The 15,539-nt window shown below is 40.8% G+C and overlaps 1 protein-coding gene across 1 annotated transcript in view; it reads right to left on the bottom strand.

Moving 5' to 3' along the window:
• The window catches only part of SYBU (syntabulin), an 83,558-nt gene that overhangs the window by 48,304 nt on the left and 19,715 nt on the right, over positions 1 to 15,539 (bottom strand). Inside the window, exon 4 of the mRNA XM_055546411.1 lies at positions 10,547 to 10,744. Coding sequence (XP_055402386.1) covers positions 10,547 to 10,744 — 198 coding nt within the window. The remainder of the gene's footprint in view (positions 1 to 10,546; positions 10,745 to 15,539) is intronic.

Raw genomic sequence — 15,539 nt, 5'->3', positions numbered from 1 at the left:
TGCTCTATGGACCGTAGCCCACCAGGCTCCTCTGTCCAGGGAATTTTCCTGATCTAGGGGTAGAACCCGCATCTCCTGTGACTCCTGCGTTGGCAGGCAGATCTTTATCACTGAGCCACCTGGGAAACCCATATATTAAATTATGTCTCTCTCAAAACTGGCCAGTAGGTTCCCATTGTTTGATGCAGACTTCACCTGCAATTACTCTTTCTTCTTCCTAGCTCACTGCTTCACTCACTGTCCCCGCAAACCCTCCACATGTGCAAAGGAATATGACTAAGTTCTCAGCTCAAATGTCACCTCCCCAGACACTCCCTGCCCAATGCTCATCACCGGCTATAGCCTTACCTTGTTTTAAGTGTCACTATCTGAACTTATCTTTTTTGTCTGCTTGTGAATCAGCCATCTCCCTATATCAGGCAGGTTCCAAGAGAACAGGCATCTTGTTTGTTTTTTCCCCTCCTCTGTCCTGAAAGCCTGGAACAATGGTGTTAGCACAGAATAAATGCTTTGTAAATACTTGTTGAGTGAATGAGTGAAAGCTGGTCAATCAGTGTACAGCCAGGATTCACACTGAAGTTGAGCAGAACGCTTATAGGTGGTGAAGTGAGTGAGGTTTGCTGTCTTTTAGGCTCCTACACAAAAATCACCTTCCTGCAAAGCCACAAACATTCTAGTCCATGTAATGGATTTGAATTCAAAACGGCTTGGATTGTAAGTCCACTGTGGCCAGTTTCCTGAAGCTCACCTCACTTAACTGTGGCCTGCAGCCACACTGCCTACTGCTGAACCTTGGCTGCTGTTAGACACAGGTTCAGGTGGTAGAAGACCGTAACTCACTGAATTACCCCAACAAACTTACTTAAGTTTGGTTCAACACATAACTTCCACCAGTAGCCCAGTCCACCCAAATGCCACCCACCTAATTATACAGACAAAGAAGACAGAGAAGTCAGGGTACTTTTCCCTCTACCTCCTTTCTTGTTAGGCACATTGTTTTGCTGGGTTTCCCTAGTGGCTCAGATGGTAAAGAATCTGCCCGCAATGCGGGAGACCCAGGTTCGATCCCTGGGTCGGGAAGATTCCCTGGAGGGGACATGGCAACCCACTCCAGTACTCTTGCCTGGGAAATCCCATGGATGGAGGGGCCTAGTAGACTACAGTCCAGTCAGTCAGCTCAGTCGTGTCTGACTGTTTTTGACCCCGTGGGCTGCAGCATGCTGTGGACTACAGTCCATGGGGTTGCAGAGAGTCAGACATGACTGAGCGGCTAACACTTTGCTACCAAAGTACATGGTTCCCTCACATGCAGCCTGGGAATTCTCGGGCTCTGGGTTCTGGTACCTTGACCTTTCTCTGCCTCTTCACGACAGGGAAGGGCTCCAAGCTGTTGCCCTTCCCATACTGGTTGTGCTATATGCTAAGTCGCTTCAGTTGTGTCTGACTCTTTGCAACCCTATGGACTATAACCCTACAGGCTCCCCTGTCCCTGGGATTCTCCAGGCAAGAATACTGGAGTGGGTTGCCATGCCCTTCTCCAGGGGATCTTACTGACCCAGGGATTGAACCCACGTCTCTTATATCTCCTGCATTGGCAGGCGGGTTCTTTACCACTAGTGCCACTTGGGAAGCCCCATACTGGATGGGTTTCCTTAATTAAGCCCATTTCTGTACATGCAGTCTCCTCAATAAACTCTTCTCAATTGGCTGGGGGTGGGGGAGCAGCCCAACCTAAAGCATATATCTGCATGATTTGTAACTCTTAGTTTATAGGTTTGTGTGTAAAATACATTTTCAGGTTTGTTTCTCTTGGGCTGGTAGTCGATAAACATCTTTAATGGTGGGTGTGTGGTCGGCTGGGGCATCTGCTATGTGTGAGATACCACTAACGCTTCGTTCTCAGCACATTAGAGCACTTAGGAAGCATCTGGTGAGCCTCCAAATCGGTAGCTATAACGATGTAGGTGCAATAGATCCCAGTAGACCTGGGATGTGGACAGCAGTCACCTCTGAGAAGAAGAGGATTATAACTCACTAATTCTTATGGAAAAACCATTAGCAGACCATTTGGCCACATCACATTGATTGGGTGCACCATCAAAGGCACAGATGGGAGAAAGGCATGAGAGTAAATATGTAAGTAACCCTGCGATAAAGATAAACACCCAGGGCTCCTCATCACAGTTCAGAGTTTTTTTTTCCACCCGTCTGGTCTCTGCTGGGGAGAAGAGGCAGACTATACAATAGCTTATCATAAAACATTTTGTGCTGATTCCTGGGGGGACATTTTTTCTCTCAGAGTGAAAGTTTCAGAGATCCACTTCAGTATCGGTGCAAAAGCTCCTGTTTAAGTTGACAAAACCTAATGATCATTGTTTATGAAACTATTAATGACACACAGGGCGGCACATAAAACACTGTGACAAGTAGAGAAAGAAGTAGATCGTGATCAAGTGGAAAACTCTGAAGACCTTCACATCCTTTGATGTTGACATCTTCATGGTTTATTTTCCTGATCTGCATCCAAATAGCCTCCTGTGTTCAATTTTCTGTATTTCATTGAAGTTACATTGAGGGTCATTGATTTGGTTAGCAGCAGCCAGCATAATAAGTATATGGACTGTATCAGATAATCTATAGGGCTCCACAGATATTTTTTTAAAAATCCCTGTCTTATATCAACACATCTTTCTCAATTGTCATACTTCCCTGTTACAATTAAAATTTTTCCTTTGAAGTTGGACCTTACAACCAGTGTGGTAGTTAAGAGTCAAAAGCAAAACTCCACTGTTTAGAATCCATTTACAGACTGTGACCTTGCATGAATTAGCTTCTCTATGCCAGTTTCTCCATCTGTAAAAGAGGGGACAATGATACCCCCTTCTCACACTGATATTAGGATTAAATGAGTAAAGTCCTTGGAATTTTGCCTGGGACAGTTAAGTCTCAATAAATATGGGCTACAACAATTTTTAATCAAATTTCAGAGTCAGGCAAGCACACGATTACATCTAATATAGTCTTCCAGATATGTTAAGCATCTGAAACAGACTAAAGACTTTATTTGAGATTGGGCTTTGCTGCTGAAAGACCTTTGAAACTATAAGCTATTAGAAAAGCACTGTCTGCCAAAGAATGCAGAACGTTTCCATAAAACCCAAATCTCTTTTAGCACTAAAATTTTAATTTTTCCATTCTATGAAAATATTTCTAAAATGCTTCAGGAATTTTCCTGCCTTCATACACATAATTTTCTGCCAACTACACCATCACAATGACTCAGTGTGTTTCTAGAACATTAAGTATTGCATTAAGTGCTATAAGAAGCCTCTCATGTGGTGCTAGTGATAAAGAATGTGCCTGCCAATGCAGGAGATGCAAGAGATGCAGGGTCAGGAAGATTCCCTGGAGTAGGGAATGGCAACTCACTTCAGTATTCTTGCCTGGGAAATCCCACAGACCGAGGAGCCTGGCAGGCAACAGCCCATGGGGTCACAAAGAGTCAGATACAACTGAGCACACATACACACACACAAGTGCTACAAAACATTTAATAGGCTGTTATGCTTTTTAGTGGTCTTTTGTTTGCTTTTTTACATATTTTCCCTTTCATATTTTCTCTTTCCTCATTGTCAAACCATCATCTGTCAATCAACTCACGCTCTCTCCAGTGTCCTCCAATAGCAAACACTCCTCTTGTTTTATGTGAACTGGGAGAACATGACATGCTAGAATTTTGTTTTAATAAACATAAGTTCTGTGTGATAGTTTCAAGGATATTCCTTGTAAACAAAGTGCAAGGAATCTCTGATAACTATTTTAAGAGCAACGAATGACTGTTATTAACATTTACTAAGGAATTGTTTTGTGCCAGATGGAACGCTGGGCATCTTACATTCTTTAATCTGTTTAATGGACACAATAACCCATTCTAAAGATGCCAAACACAAAGTTTCTGGAAGATAACAAGTAGTTGAAGAGTGCACTGTTAAAGAGGTGGCATGAAGCTGTGAGCCTGGTGTACTGGACTCCTGAGTCTGGTGGTTAGTAAGGTATCCCTGCAGCCCCACCCCACCCATCCATTCACACTTTTTCCCCCAAGAAACCACAAGCTGGGTAACCTGCGGAGAACTGTAAGCTAAGTTCTTGAGTGTCCTCTTTGTAGTCAAGTTATTGTAAGAACATATGCCCCGCTCACGCCCCACCCTGTACATTGTCCCTTTTATTCGACAGGACTAACTTTGAAGTGAAAGGGACGATGCCCCTGATAAGCACGGGAACACCTGCGGGCCATTGGCTGTGTGCGAAGGAGCCTTCGTCTCCTTAACCAGTGTTTAAGAGTTGATTGCCATTTCCTGCTCCAGGGGATCTTCCAGACCCAGGGATGGAACCCACGTCTCTTATGTCTCCTGCATTGGCAGGCAGATTCTTTACCACTAATGCCACCTGGGAAGCCCATACACTACTATTAACACACATAAAATACATAACTAAAAAGGACCTACCTATTCTACAGCACAGGGAACTCTACTCAGTACACTGTAATGACCTATACGGGAAAAGAATCTAAAAAAGAGAGAGTATATGTTTATGTATGGGCTTCCCAGGTGGCACCAGTGGTAAAGAACCTGTCTGCCAATGCAGGAGACATAAGAGACGTGGGTTCATCCCCTGGGTCAGGGAGACCCTCTGGAGGATGGAATGGCAACCCACTCCAGTATTCTTGCCTGGAGAATCCCATGGACAGAGAAGGCAGGGGTGGCTATAGTCCATAGGGTTTCAGAGTCGGACACGATTGAAGCAACTTAGCATAGCACAGCATGTATACGTACAACTAATTCACTCTGCTGTATAGCAGAAGCTAGCACAACATTGTAAATCAACTATATTCCAATAAAAATGAATTATTATAAAGAGGTCCCTATCAGCATGCCTTCATTCCCTTCCTTTTAATCTGTACTATAGCCCAGCTTTATTGTACAGTTTTCTGTCTTGAATGATAAGGTCCCCATTAGCAAGGATGATGCTGAGGTCATCTCTGCCTATCTTTCCCATACTCCTCCCACACTAAACATCATTCCAGTCTCATTGAAGGATTTACTGCACACCTGTGTCATGACAGACATTGTATTAGGCTCTAGAGATACAGTCTTGAACGTCTGCTGAGTTAGACTCATGAAAACATGAAAAAGGCAAAGCCATTATCCAACTGACTGCAGGGTTATTTTCTTTCACTGTTTGGTGGCAATTTTTAATTAAATCTGAATAGGCAGTAAGTGATAGAAGCCAAAATGACAGAAGGCGCACTGCCTCCGAGAAGGTCCAGCACGAGTCCTGTCTAGAAGGCAGGGCTTCCATGCTGTGAGTGCCGTGGTGCCCTGCTGGGGAGGTGCGGGTGTGCTCAGCTTACCTTTCTAAGCCCTTCCTGGCATCCCGTAACACAGTTCCCTTCTCCTTCTGCATTAGGTATCCAGCCAACATTACTATGGAGCTTCCCAGGTGGCTCAGTGGTAAAGAATCTGCCTGTCAATGCAGGAGATACGGGTTCAATCCCTGGGTTGGGATGATCCCTGGAGGAGGGAATGGCAACCCACTCCAGTATTCTTGCCTGGAGAATCACCATGGACAGAGGAGCTTGGTGGGCTACAGTCCATGGAGTTGCAGAGAGTTGGACATGACTGAGTGACTAAGCACACACACACACACATATACAACATTATTAGTTCTTTATCTGAACGACCAAAGGGGCATTTCAATAACTCCTTTCCAAGGTGAACAGCAGTTTCCAGAATCTAGAACAACAGACCTAAAATTAAATGGGCCCAGGTTAATGTTAAAGGGCCCTGGAGCATCTGTGTAGGAGACTAATTGCTTGCTATTTTAATAAACTGGTATTGGTTCTAATGAGTTGATTTATTTTAAAAAAGTAGAGCGTACATCAAGAGTGGAAGATGAGTTTAGGCTGAGGGGAGATGGTCACCTGGGGCTGTGGAGGAGGTGGAAGATTTTAATAACCAGTGAGCAGTAACTTCTTGTGGTTTAATGACAGATTCTCTGCATTTTATAAATTTTGGAGTAACCCAAGGCCCTTGTGTCCAGAATTTTCTCTCTTCTTAGTTACGAGACTGAGAGGTTTATTCCGCTGAAAATTCAGAGAGCTATAGGTCCCAGTGCAGACTGTTTTAAATACAAAGAGCTTACCGTACAGACTGGAGAAGGAAATGGCAACCCACTCCAGTATTCTTGCCTGGAGTATCCCATGGACAGAGGAGCCTGGCGGGCTCCAGTCCATGGGGTCGCAAGAGTCAGACGTTACTTAGCGACTAAGCCACCACCACTGGGGACCACTGGGCCCCTACAGATAGGGACCCATTCAAAAGCTCAGGCAATGCCTTTTAGTGATGACATTAGGAACCTCAGGCAACTAAAAAATACACTTTAGGGACTATTGTGACCTTGATCAAATGCAAATAAATCAAAAGATCATGAGGTCAGCACTGCTTAGGTGATTAAATCAGAAGCAGTTGACAAAGGTGCTATTTCAGGTTCTGCCTCTGGGCAGGGGTTATTAACTAGGAGTTAAAAATCCTAATAAAGGGGGCCCATAAAACCTCAGAAATAGTATGTGATATTTTGTGCATATTTTTCTGGAATATGGGTCCATGGCCTTCAGGATTCTCAAAGGATCCATTATTGTCGAAACAGCATGAAGAACAACTCGTGTTTCCTTTCTTTCCTCCTTCCTTCTTTTCCTTCCTCCCTCCCCACTCACTTCTTTTTAGTCTTTTTGTCTGTACTTTCTACTTAAACATCCTTAGCAAGACAAGTAGCTGATATTCAACAAGTATCTTCTGTAGGAACCAAGACTTGCTCAGGGTGAATTCTGTGCATACACACAGGGTTTTTAACCTTCATTAAGATATGATTATTCTTATGATGATTATTGAAACAAGGCTTCCCCTGGGCCTTAGCGGTGAAGAATCCACCTGCGGTGCAGGAGACACGGGTTCCATCCCTGGATCAGGAAGATCCCCTGGAGGAGGAAATGGCAGCCCACTCCAGCATTCTTGCCTGGAGAATCCCATGGCCGGAGAAGCCTGGAGGACCACAGTGCGTATGGTCACAAAGTCAGACACGACTGAGTGACTGAGCACATGATGACCACTGAAACAAGGAAGGGCACGGGTAGTCTTGAAGTGAAAGTGAAAGTGTTCGTCACTTAGTCGAGCCCGACTCTTTGTGACCCTGTGCATTGTAGTCTGACAGCCTCCTCTGTCCTTGGGATTCTCCAGGCAAGAATACTGGGGTGGGTTGCTGTGCCCTCCACCAGGGGATCTTCCCAACCCAGGGATCGAACCCAGGTCTCCCACATTACAGGCAGATTCTTTACCATCTGAGCCACCAGGGAAGGCCAAGGATAATCTTAACGGCCATTTAACTTAGTTTGTTCTTGCTGCCCCACACTCGTGTCTTGTTTCACTGTTTACTTGTATAGTCACCACTGTAAAATGTTTTGAGGATGAGGTGGGGATCGGGGGAAGTGCTGCTGCTGCTGCTAAGTCATTTCAGTCGTGTCCAACTCTGTGCGACCCCAGAGACGTCAGCCCACCAGACTCTGCTGTCCCTGGGATTCTCCAGGCAAGAACACCGGAGTGGGTTGCCATTTCCTTCTCCAACGCATGAAAGGGAAAAGTGAAAGAGAAGTTGCTCAGTCCTGTCCGACTCTTAGCGACCTCATGGACTGCAGCCCACCAGGCTCCTCCATCCATGGGATTTTCCAGGAAAGAGTACTGGAGCGGGGTGCCATTGCCTTCTCCGTCAGGGGAGGTGGTGGGTGGTGAATAACAGAAGTGAAAAAATTTCAGGTTGCATTCAAATCCTACAATATCTTCACAATAAAAATCTATTTTTTCTTGGCCACCCCCAAAGCCGACACTCTTTCCTGCAGCATTTTACATTCTCAATGCCATAGCCTACCTTTGCTGTTGAGGTTAACCAGTGTCGACTGTGCCCTCGATACACACCGGACCCTGTGTGCTAGGAATACAAAAAGAGGATGACAGGGCTTCTGCTCTTAAACTCACATCCTGTATGCTGCAGAAGCAGAATCTATTGGTGACTGCTCCCAACTGTCTAAAAGAAAATTGAGAACATTTCTCCAAGGAAGATACACGAACAGCCAATACGCACATGAAAAGGTGCTCGTCATCTTTAGCCATCAGGGAAATGGAAATCAAAAGCACAATGAAATACTGCCTCACACTCACTAGAGTAAGTATAACCAAAAGGATAGACAATAACAACTGTTTGATAAGGATGTTGAGAAACTGAAACCTTTAGACATTGCTGGTGGTATGTAAAGTGGTACAGCCATTAGGGAAAAAAGTTTGGCAGTTCTTCAAAGGGTTAAACATAGACTTACCATATGACTTAGAAATTTCAGTCTTAGGTATACATCCAAGAGAACTGAAAGTCTATATGAAAACTTGTATGTGACCATTCATGACACCATTATTCACAATAGGTCAAAAGTGGAAACAACCCAAATGCCCATCAATTGTGAATGGATAAGCAAAGTGTGGTGTGACACCACACTAAGCCAAGATGTTAATAATAGAAGAAGCTGGGGGTAGTGGTATGAGATATGAGATATGGTAGGGGATATAAGAACCCTGTACTGGGTGCTCAATTTTTCTATACACCCAAAATTTCTCACCAAAAGTTTACTTTAAAATGTGGTATATTCACACAGTAGAATATTACTGAGCCATAAAAAGAATGACAGGCTAGTGCATGAACCTTGAAAACATCATGCTAAGCAAAAGAAGCCAAACACAAAAGGCCATAGATTGTACAATGCCATTATACGTGATGTCCAGAACAGGCAGATCAGACAGAGGGCATGTAAGTCGTTGCCAGGGGCTGGGAGAAAGGAAGAGTGGACAGTGACGTTTCATGGGTATAGTGCTTCTTTGGAGGGATATAAAAGTGCCCTGAAATTGGACAGTGGTGATGTTTGTACAATCTTTTGAATATACTAAATACCATGGAAATGTACACTTTAAAGGGGTGAATTTTATAGTATGTGAATTATATCTTAATTTTTTAAAAGGACAGCCGAGCTGGGGAAGAGAGGAAGGACATTCTAGTTTCTGAATACACAAGGTAATGGTTTATTTCTTGACCATAATTACATTTGGATACAACTTAGCGACTCAGTAACAACAATACAATAATTATATGACATTCTTGAACACACTGTCTCTGTCTTAAGTATATAAAAGAGCATAAAAGGCATAAAAATGGGTACTCAACATCTCTTTTATAATATCCATCTTTCTCCTATGCTGTCTTCTCCACTGTGTATCATTTCCTTTCTTTTTCATATTATACCAAAGCAAAAGACAACAAATTCATCTTGACTGACATTTACCAGTAACCAATAGGAAATAAAGGATTTCTTCCTCACACAGTTTAAATTTTGCTCTCAGATTAAACGACATTTTCTCTGATTGACCAAAAGCAAGATGAAGAATAATTCATTAAGATATGCTCTGCATATCAATTATTCATGAAGAACAAAAGCGGAGAGAGATGGAAGTGGATGTAGGACCTCCCAATGGAAGCAGACAAGGACCAAGCTTTGACTCCATTGAAATAAAGCCACTTACAGCTCCTTGCACAATAATGTCATCACCAAACAAAAATTAGAAGACAAATGTAAGGAATGGAACTCATGCAAGCCATTAATCTGTCTTTTCAGGCTCATTAATATGTATAGCATAACTGGTGATATTGAAGAAAATAAGGCAATATTATAGGGGTTGTCTCTCAATGCCAATATTCAGGTCCTTTTACTTTCAAGTTATAGCTAAGTTTCACTAAAACTTTACTTGCTCATACACTGTATATATTTTTGAGATGTAAAATACTTATTGTTATATTGCAAATTCTGAGAACTGTTCTGATGTTCATGGCATCTTATTCACTGTAATAATGATCTCCATTTCATCTCAAAGCTTTTACTATTTTGTCATTATTGAACATTCTATATATATACATATACACACATACACACATATAGCAGCATACTCATATTTCAGTCTTAAAAAAGCAAATAAAATAGCTAGGTTAGCAAGCACTCCCAGCCTTACAGATCGGCCTCAAGATAACCTGTTCTTTTCACAATCTGTGCATACTTTAGATGGTACTGAGTAATTTCTTAGTATAATTTATGCTAGACTTAATGATATGGTTTAAATGTCTGTTAGACCATTCAGTTAACATTTCTTCAAATCTCCTCCCTTTTTAACATGTCTTTATAATAGACACATATATCACTATGCATTCTCAATTAACAACTAGTATAGAAAATATTCCACTCTCTGCTCTATCTCTTTATGTAAAAAAAAAAAAGATATTTCTGGGTACTAGGTGCTGCATTAGTGTTCCTCATCCTGACATCCAGGGGCTTCGTTTCAAATTTCACTTGAAATCACTCCAGTCATATTGCTCTGATAAGAACATGAAGAGTAAGGCCACCTACCTGGCTTTACAAGGCCTGACTTCGGTTCCTTCTTGTGTCGCGCTGACTGGAGGCTTCCCTCACCAACCATTCCAACTGTGCATTTCTTTCTGGTACAGTCTTCATCACTTCCAGGGCAAAAGCCAATGGGGCTGTTCCCAGCATCTGAGGGCGTCTTCACAGGCGATACTGACTGGCTACTAGGGCAGCCTGTGTCATCTGGAAGACAGGAATCGACGAGCGTTTAATGAGGAGGAGGCGATCAATGATGGTGCAGGGGAGCCAGGCACTGAGCCATGCCCATGCGCACTCACATGCACGTACTCTGCTCAGGAGGCGCAGGCTAACCCCTGTGGATGACCTGCCTTTTATCTTCCATATTCTGGCCAATCGCGTTAACAAAGGAAATACCACTGATCAAAGAATAGATTCTAAGGCAAAACCCTGTAAGACTTTTGGATCACAAATATTTCTGTGACATTCCTGTTGTCCAAACCTAAATTATGCCTGTTGTTTTAAGACTTTAGGTAGTATATTGCTGGTTCATATTCATCCACACATTTCTGATGGGGTTAGTAATAAAACGTTTGTCAGAGCAATTCAGAATTATTGATGTGAATTCTTCAAGGTTGTCTGTATTAGGAAAAAGTTGCTTGAATGTTATTGACCACACCCAGTTTTCAATTACTGGACCCATCAGTTGGTTGCCAGAGTTTGAAAGAGAAGGCAGCTGACTTCAGGAGTTCAAGGAAGCAGAAGACAGTGATCCTGTTTTATCATCGAATGCACCTATCCAAACCAAAAGGACATCAGTCAGATATCTTGCTGTCAGGGGTAAATGGGCAAAATAAAAATAATATTCAAATTAGAAATGTTCCCTTAACTTTCAAGCTATATATTAACTACCATAGTTATTAATGTAAGTTAATATGCATAATATGCAGTGACCTTGTAAATACTTATTAAGCAAACAAGAAAGCTACATTGCTGATTCCTTTAAGTTCTTTCCATATCTACTAAATGTTTATAATGGTTGATTAATTCATTAATACTGTGTTGAGGAGAAATGTATGGAATGTAAAGCCAATCAGCATTACTTAAAAGTATGTCTACTCAAAATAATCAATTAGTGGTAAATTTTCATTGCTGAAAAATTCTCTATTATATGGAAATATTTTGACAGCAGAGCTATTTTAGTAACTAAGTAGGCAAAAAAATGAATAGTACTAATGAATACTACTAAACGAATTTGGTACTAATAACTTTTAGGACTATTATACTTTTATAAATATTAAAGGAACTAAAATAATTTGCCATCTATCAAAGGCTATCATAAAACTTCATGGCTTGAATGAAGACAGAAACAGAACTAGGACTGAATAAAATATACTGGTTGCCTGAATTAACATGACTAGATAATCCATCTAAAAAGTAATTGCCATTGCTTCATTTTTGGCCTTTATTTCAATTTTTGTTATAAAATATCCCAGCTACTAGAAAAAAGTGAACTTGGCATTAGTAAAATGACATATCCTTTTAGACTTTTGGACATAATAGTCTATATCGGATCTCAGTGGTCCATTTCTGGAAGTAAATGGTTTTTAGTGCACCGTTCATACCTTCTGTCTTTGCAGCTCTTTTCAATGTGCTATGTTCTTCTTGAATTGAAGAAACTGTGTCCCTGAATCACAAAGTGATGAGAATCCTCTTGGCTGCTACAGCTCAGCTATTTCACTATTGTCCCTGGCTTCTTACTTTTGCCTGTCCCATGCTTCAGTCCAAAGAAATCTGAGCTCCTTTCTTAAGGTGCAAAGACAGATTCCAGTACTTTTACGAGGCTCAACAGGTCTGCCCATGGCCTCAAGAGAGCCTGGTTCCTGATTCCTATCCCAAAGCAGATAAACCCAAATGAATGAAGTCTGATCATCCAAAATTACCTGTTGTCAAGTATTTCCTTATGAGTCAGTTCCATAAGTTACTTCTTTTCAAAGAGAGATGGCCCAAATTAACAAAAAGTCATGCTTCAGATTCTCTACCCTCGAAAGCAATTTTTCTTGAGAACTCTGACTCCAAGGGACAAAATTAAACAATTTCCAGTATTGAGAAACACTGTCAAAACTGTAATTTAAATAGATAGAAAACGAACGTGCTTTGTTTGGTTCTACTATCATTTAGCCAGAGTTAAACAAGAAGGAATGTGTGCATGCCACGTTTTCAGTACTAGTCATTTCAAGGACTACACGTCTGATTAAAAATTGGGGACCAAAATTATTCAGAACGGTAGCAGTTTACGGAAGGCAGTAGCAATTTTTCACCTGGCATGTATGTCTCACCTGTCATCAAAATTTACAGCCGTTATCTCCAGGGCAGGGATTGAGAAGATGAATACTTGAATAAATCTTTAACTTCAGGTACCTCATACAGCATTTGAATCACCACCTGGTAAACTAGTATTCATTTATCATCTCTTAACTGTCTGGTATTACACTTCATTTTGAGGAGGAAATGATGGGAATATGAGACATCGTTTTTCATTAAACAAATATATATCCAGTCTTGGCACTGAATCAGCCGCAGGAATGTACCCAGCCCCCATACTGATGGAGCTTATAAGCAAGTAAAGGGAGTTGGTAAATATCACTCCCAGTGCACAGTTCTTGTTAACTAGTAAGCCTGTTAAGGCATATCCACACTCCAGAAAAACTGAGTTACGAGAGAAGCTTGGGGTATTTGCCTGTTTTGTCTAATGGAACCAACACTGACAAAGGAATCTAGTTTTGGAAAGGGCGGGGCCATTAATTTTCCTACTGCAGAGACTACACTTTAAGTTATGCAAACTAAGACCCCAGCAAAAACAACAGAAATTCAGCACCAGAGTCAACTGGTTAACTGTGGCACCTGAGGTGTTTTCTTCTGCACAGCACTGAAGAAGTGGTTCAACAGGTCTTGATTTTTTCAACAGGTCTTGTTTAGGGCCCTTTCTTTCCTCCCCTTCCCAATCCCTCCTCTTCCTCTCTTCCTTTTTAACTTCATGATCATAGCTGGAAGCAGACCACCAGTCCAGATGAAGATTATATTTCTTTCCAAAATTATATGTAAAATAGTCTTAGTTCACATTTATTCCAAGATTCTAAGAACAGTCAAATTGATGTTCTTTGGTTGTTCAAGTCTAATCTCACTACGTGCCAAACTACATGTGGATCCAGCACATAATAGATTTCTTTATTAAACCTGCTTCAGTGAAATACTTCATGCCTTCTGTTTCCTGCTGCTATTTTGACTGTTAAATCTGTCTTGTAGAATTGCAGTTCTCATTACTTATGTTAGTATAAAGGAATTATCAGTGGCAGAAATTTCTAAGAGGATACCACGAAGAAACTGTTTCTGGGCAGGAAATGACAGAAATCCTGAATGATTTACCCAGAAAAGTGTAGGTTGTTTTAAATTTCCAGAATGTCTGAGAAAAGTAAGAACATTTCAACTTGGTTTTAAGGAAAACTTTGCTCTAAGGCTTTAGAAAGAGAGTGGTGGAGATTTTCACTTCCACTGAAAAGGGTTTTTTCTCTTAAAACACGCTTAAACACACACCCACACCAGCTCTTACATAGTTGAGCTTTTATGTTTCTTTCTCATGGTATTATTCATGGTAAGTACAATTTCATTTTAAGAATATACATGAAATAGGAGCACTTTCCATGTTTTACAGCGTGATCCATTTGAGATGATTTCCTTCCGGGGTCAACAATTTAAAATTCCACATACATGAGTCCAGGATGGCCCCTGGTGGATCTCAGGGTAAAGTGACCCTCATCAGGGCCAAATGATTACCATTTGCAGTGAAGGAGACTAATTTACATGCCCCCTTTCACTTATTTTTGCTGCTGTGGTTGTATCCCTAAGTTGTGTCCAACTCTTTGTGACCCCATGAACTGCAGCACACCAGGCTCCCCTGTCCTCCGCTATCTCCTGGAGTTTGCTCAGATTCACGTCCATTGAGTTGGTGATGTTACCTAACCATCTCAACCCCTGCCGCCCCTTTCTCTTTTTGTCTTCAATCTTTCCCAGCATCAGGGTCTTTTCCAATGAGTTGGTTCTTCACTTCAGGTAGCCAAAGTATTGAAACTTCAGGTTCAGCATCAGTCCTTCCAATGAATATTCACTTTTATTTATACTGAGGAATAAGTTCTTTCATTGATTTGTTCCTGTTTATTTTCTTTGAATATGTCAACCCACATGATTAAGGATAATAGAAAAATATTTACAGATCTAGGAACCTCCAGAAGTTGTGGTCCACCTCAAATGCTGTAAGAAATATACTACTAACTCGTTTCCAAATTGATTTTAAGGGAAAAAAATTTTAAGGTCTATAAAGACAGATGGGAGAAACAAATATCTAATGCAGTTTTGGAGCTTGGAGGTTGTTAAAAATGATTTTTTAATCTATTTTATTCTCTCTTTATATTATAAGCTCTTTGAGAATATGGGATACAGCTAAAAATTGTACAATTACTCTACCTACAATTCTGAAAAAAGTGTGTAAAAGCGCCTTTTAAAATAATGTGTATATTATTTTAAATGTACTAAAGAAACTTGTTAAAGAAAATATTCTGTTGGGTTTTTAAATTAAAAAAGTAATACTCTTTAATGCAGAACATCTAGAGTACAGAAAATTACAAAGAAGTAAAAAAAATAAAGAGATAATAGTTTCCTAGAATTGTACTGCCAATAAGAAATATTTAACTATTTGGTATATTTCTTACTGATTTTTTATGCATATTATTTACTTGCTTGCTTGTTTTCTGTTTTTTTTTTTTAAATTTCAACATACATTACAGTTTCTTTACTCTGTTATTAAAATTTTTTTCCCTGGAATTTGTTAGGTTAGACAGAAATAAGCTGTTAAGGCTAGTAGGAACCAAAACAATTAAAAGGAAACAAAAAATATCCTGATTGTAAAAGCTGTTACTGGATAATCTGTATTTTATGATAACTTAAATCACTCACTGATATTGGA

The sequence above is a fragment of the Bubalus kerabau genome, chromosome 14 (assembly GCF_029407905.1).
Source record: "Bubalus kerabau isolate K-KA32 ecotype Philippines breed swamp buffalo chromosome 14, PCC_UOA_SB_1v2, whole genome shotgun sequence".
In the NCBI taxonomy this organism is placed as follows: domain Eukaryota; kingdom Metazoa; phylum Chordata; class Mammalia; order Artiodactyla; family Bovidae; genus Bubalus; species Bubalus kerabau.
The sequence above is the reverse complement of the archived record's forward strand: the minus strand, read 5'-3'. Positions and strand labels throughout refer to the sequence as shown.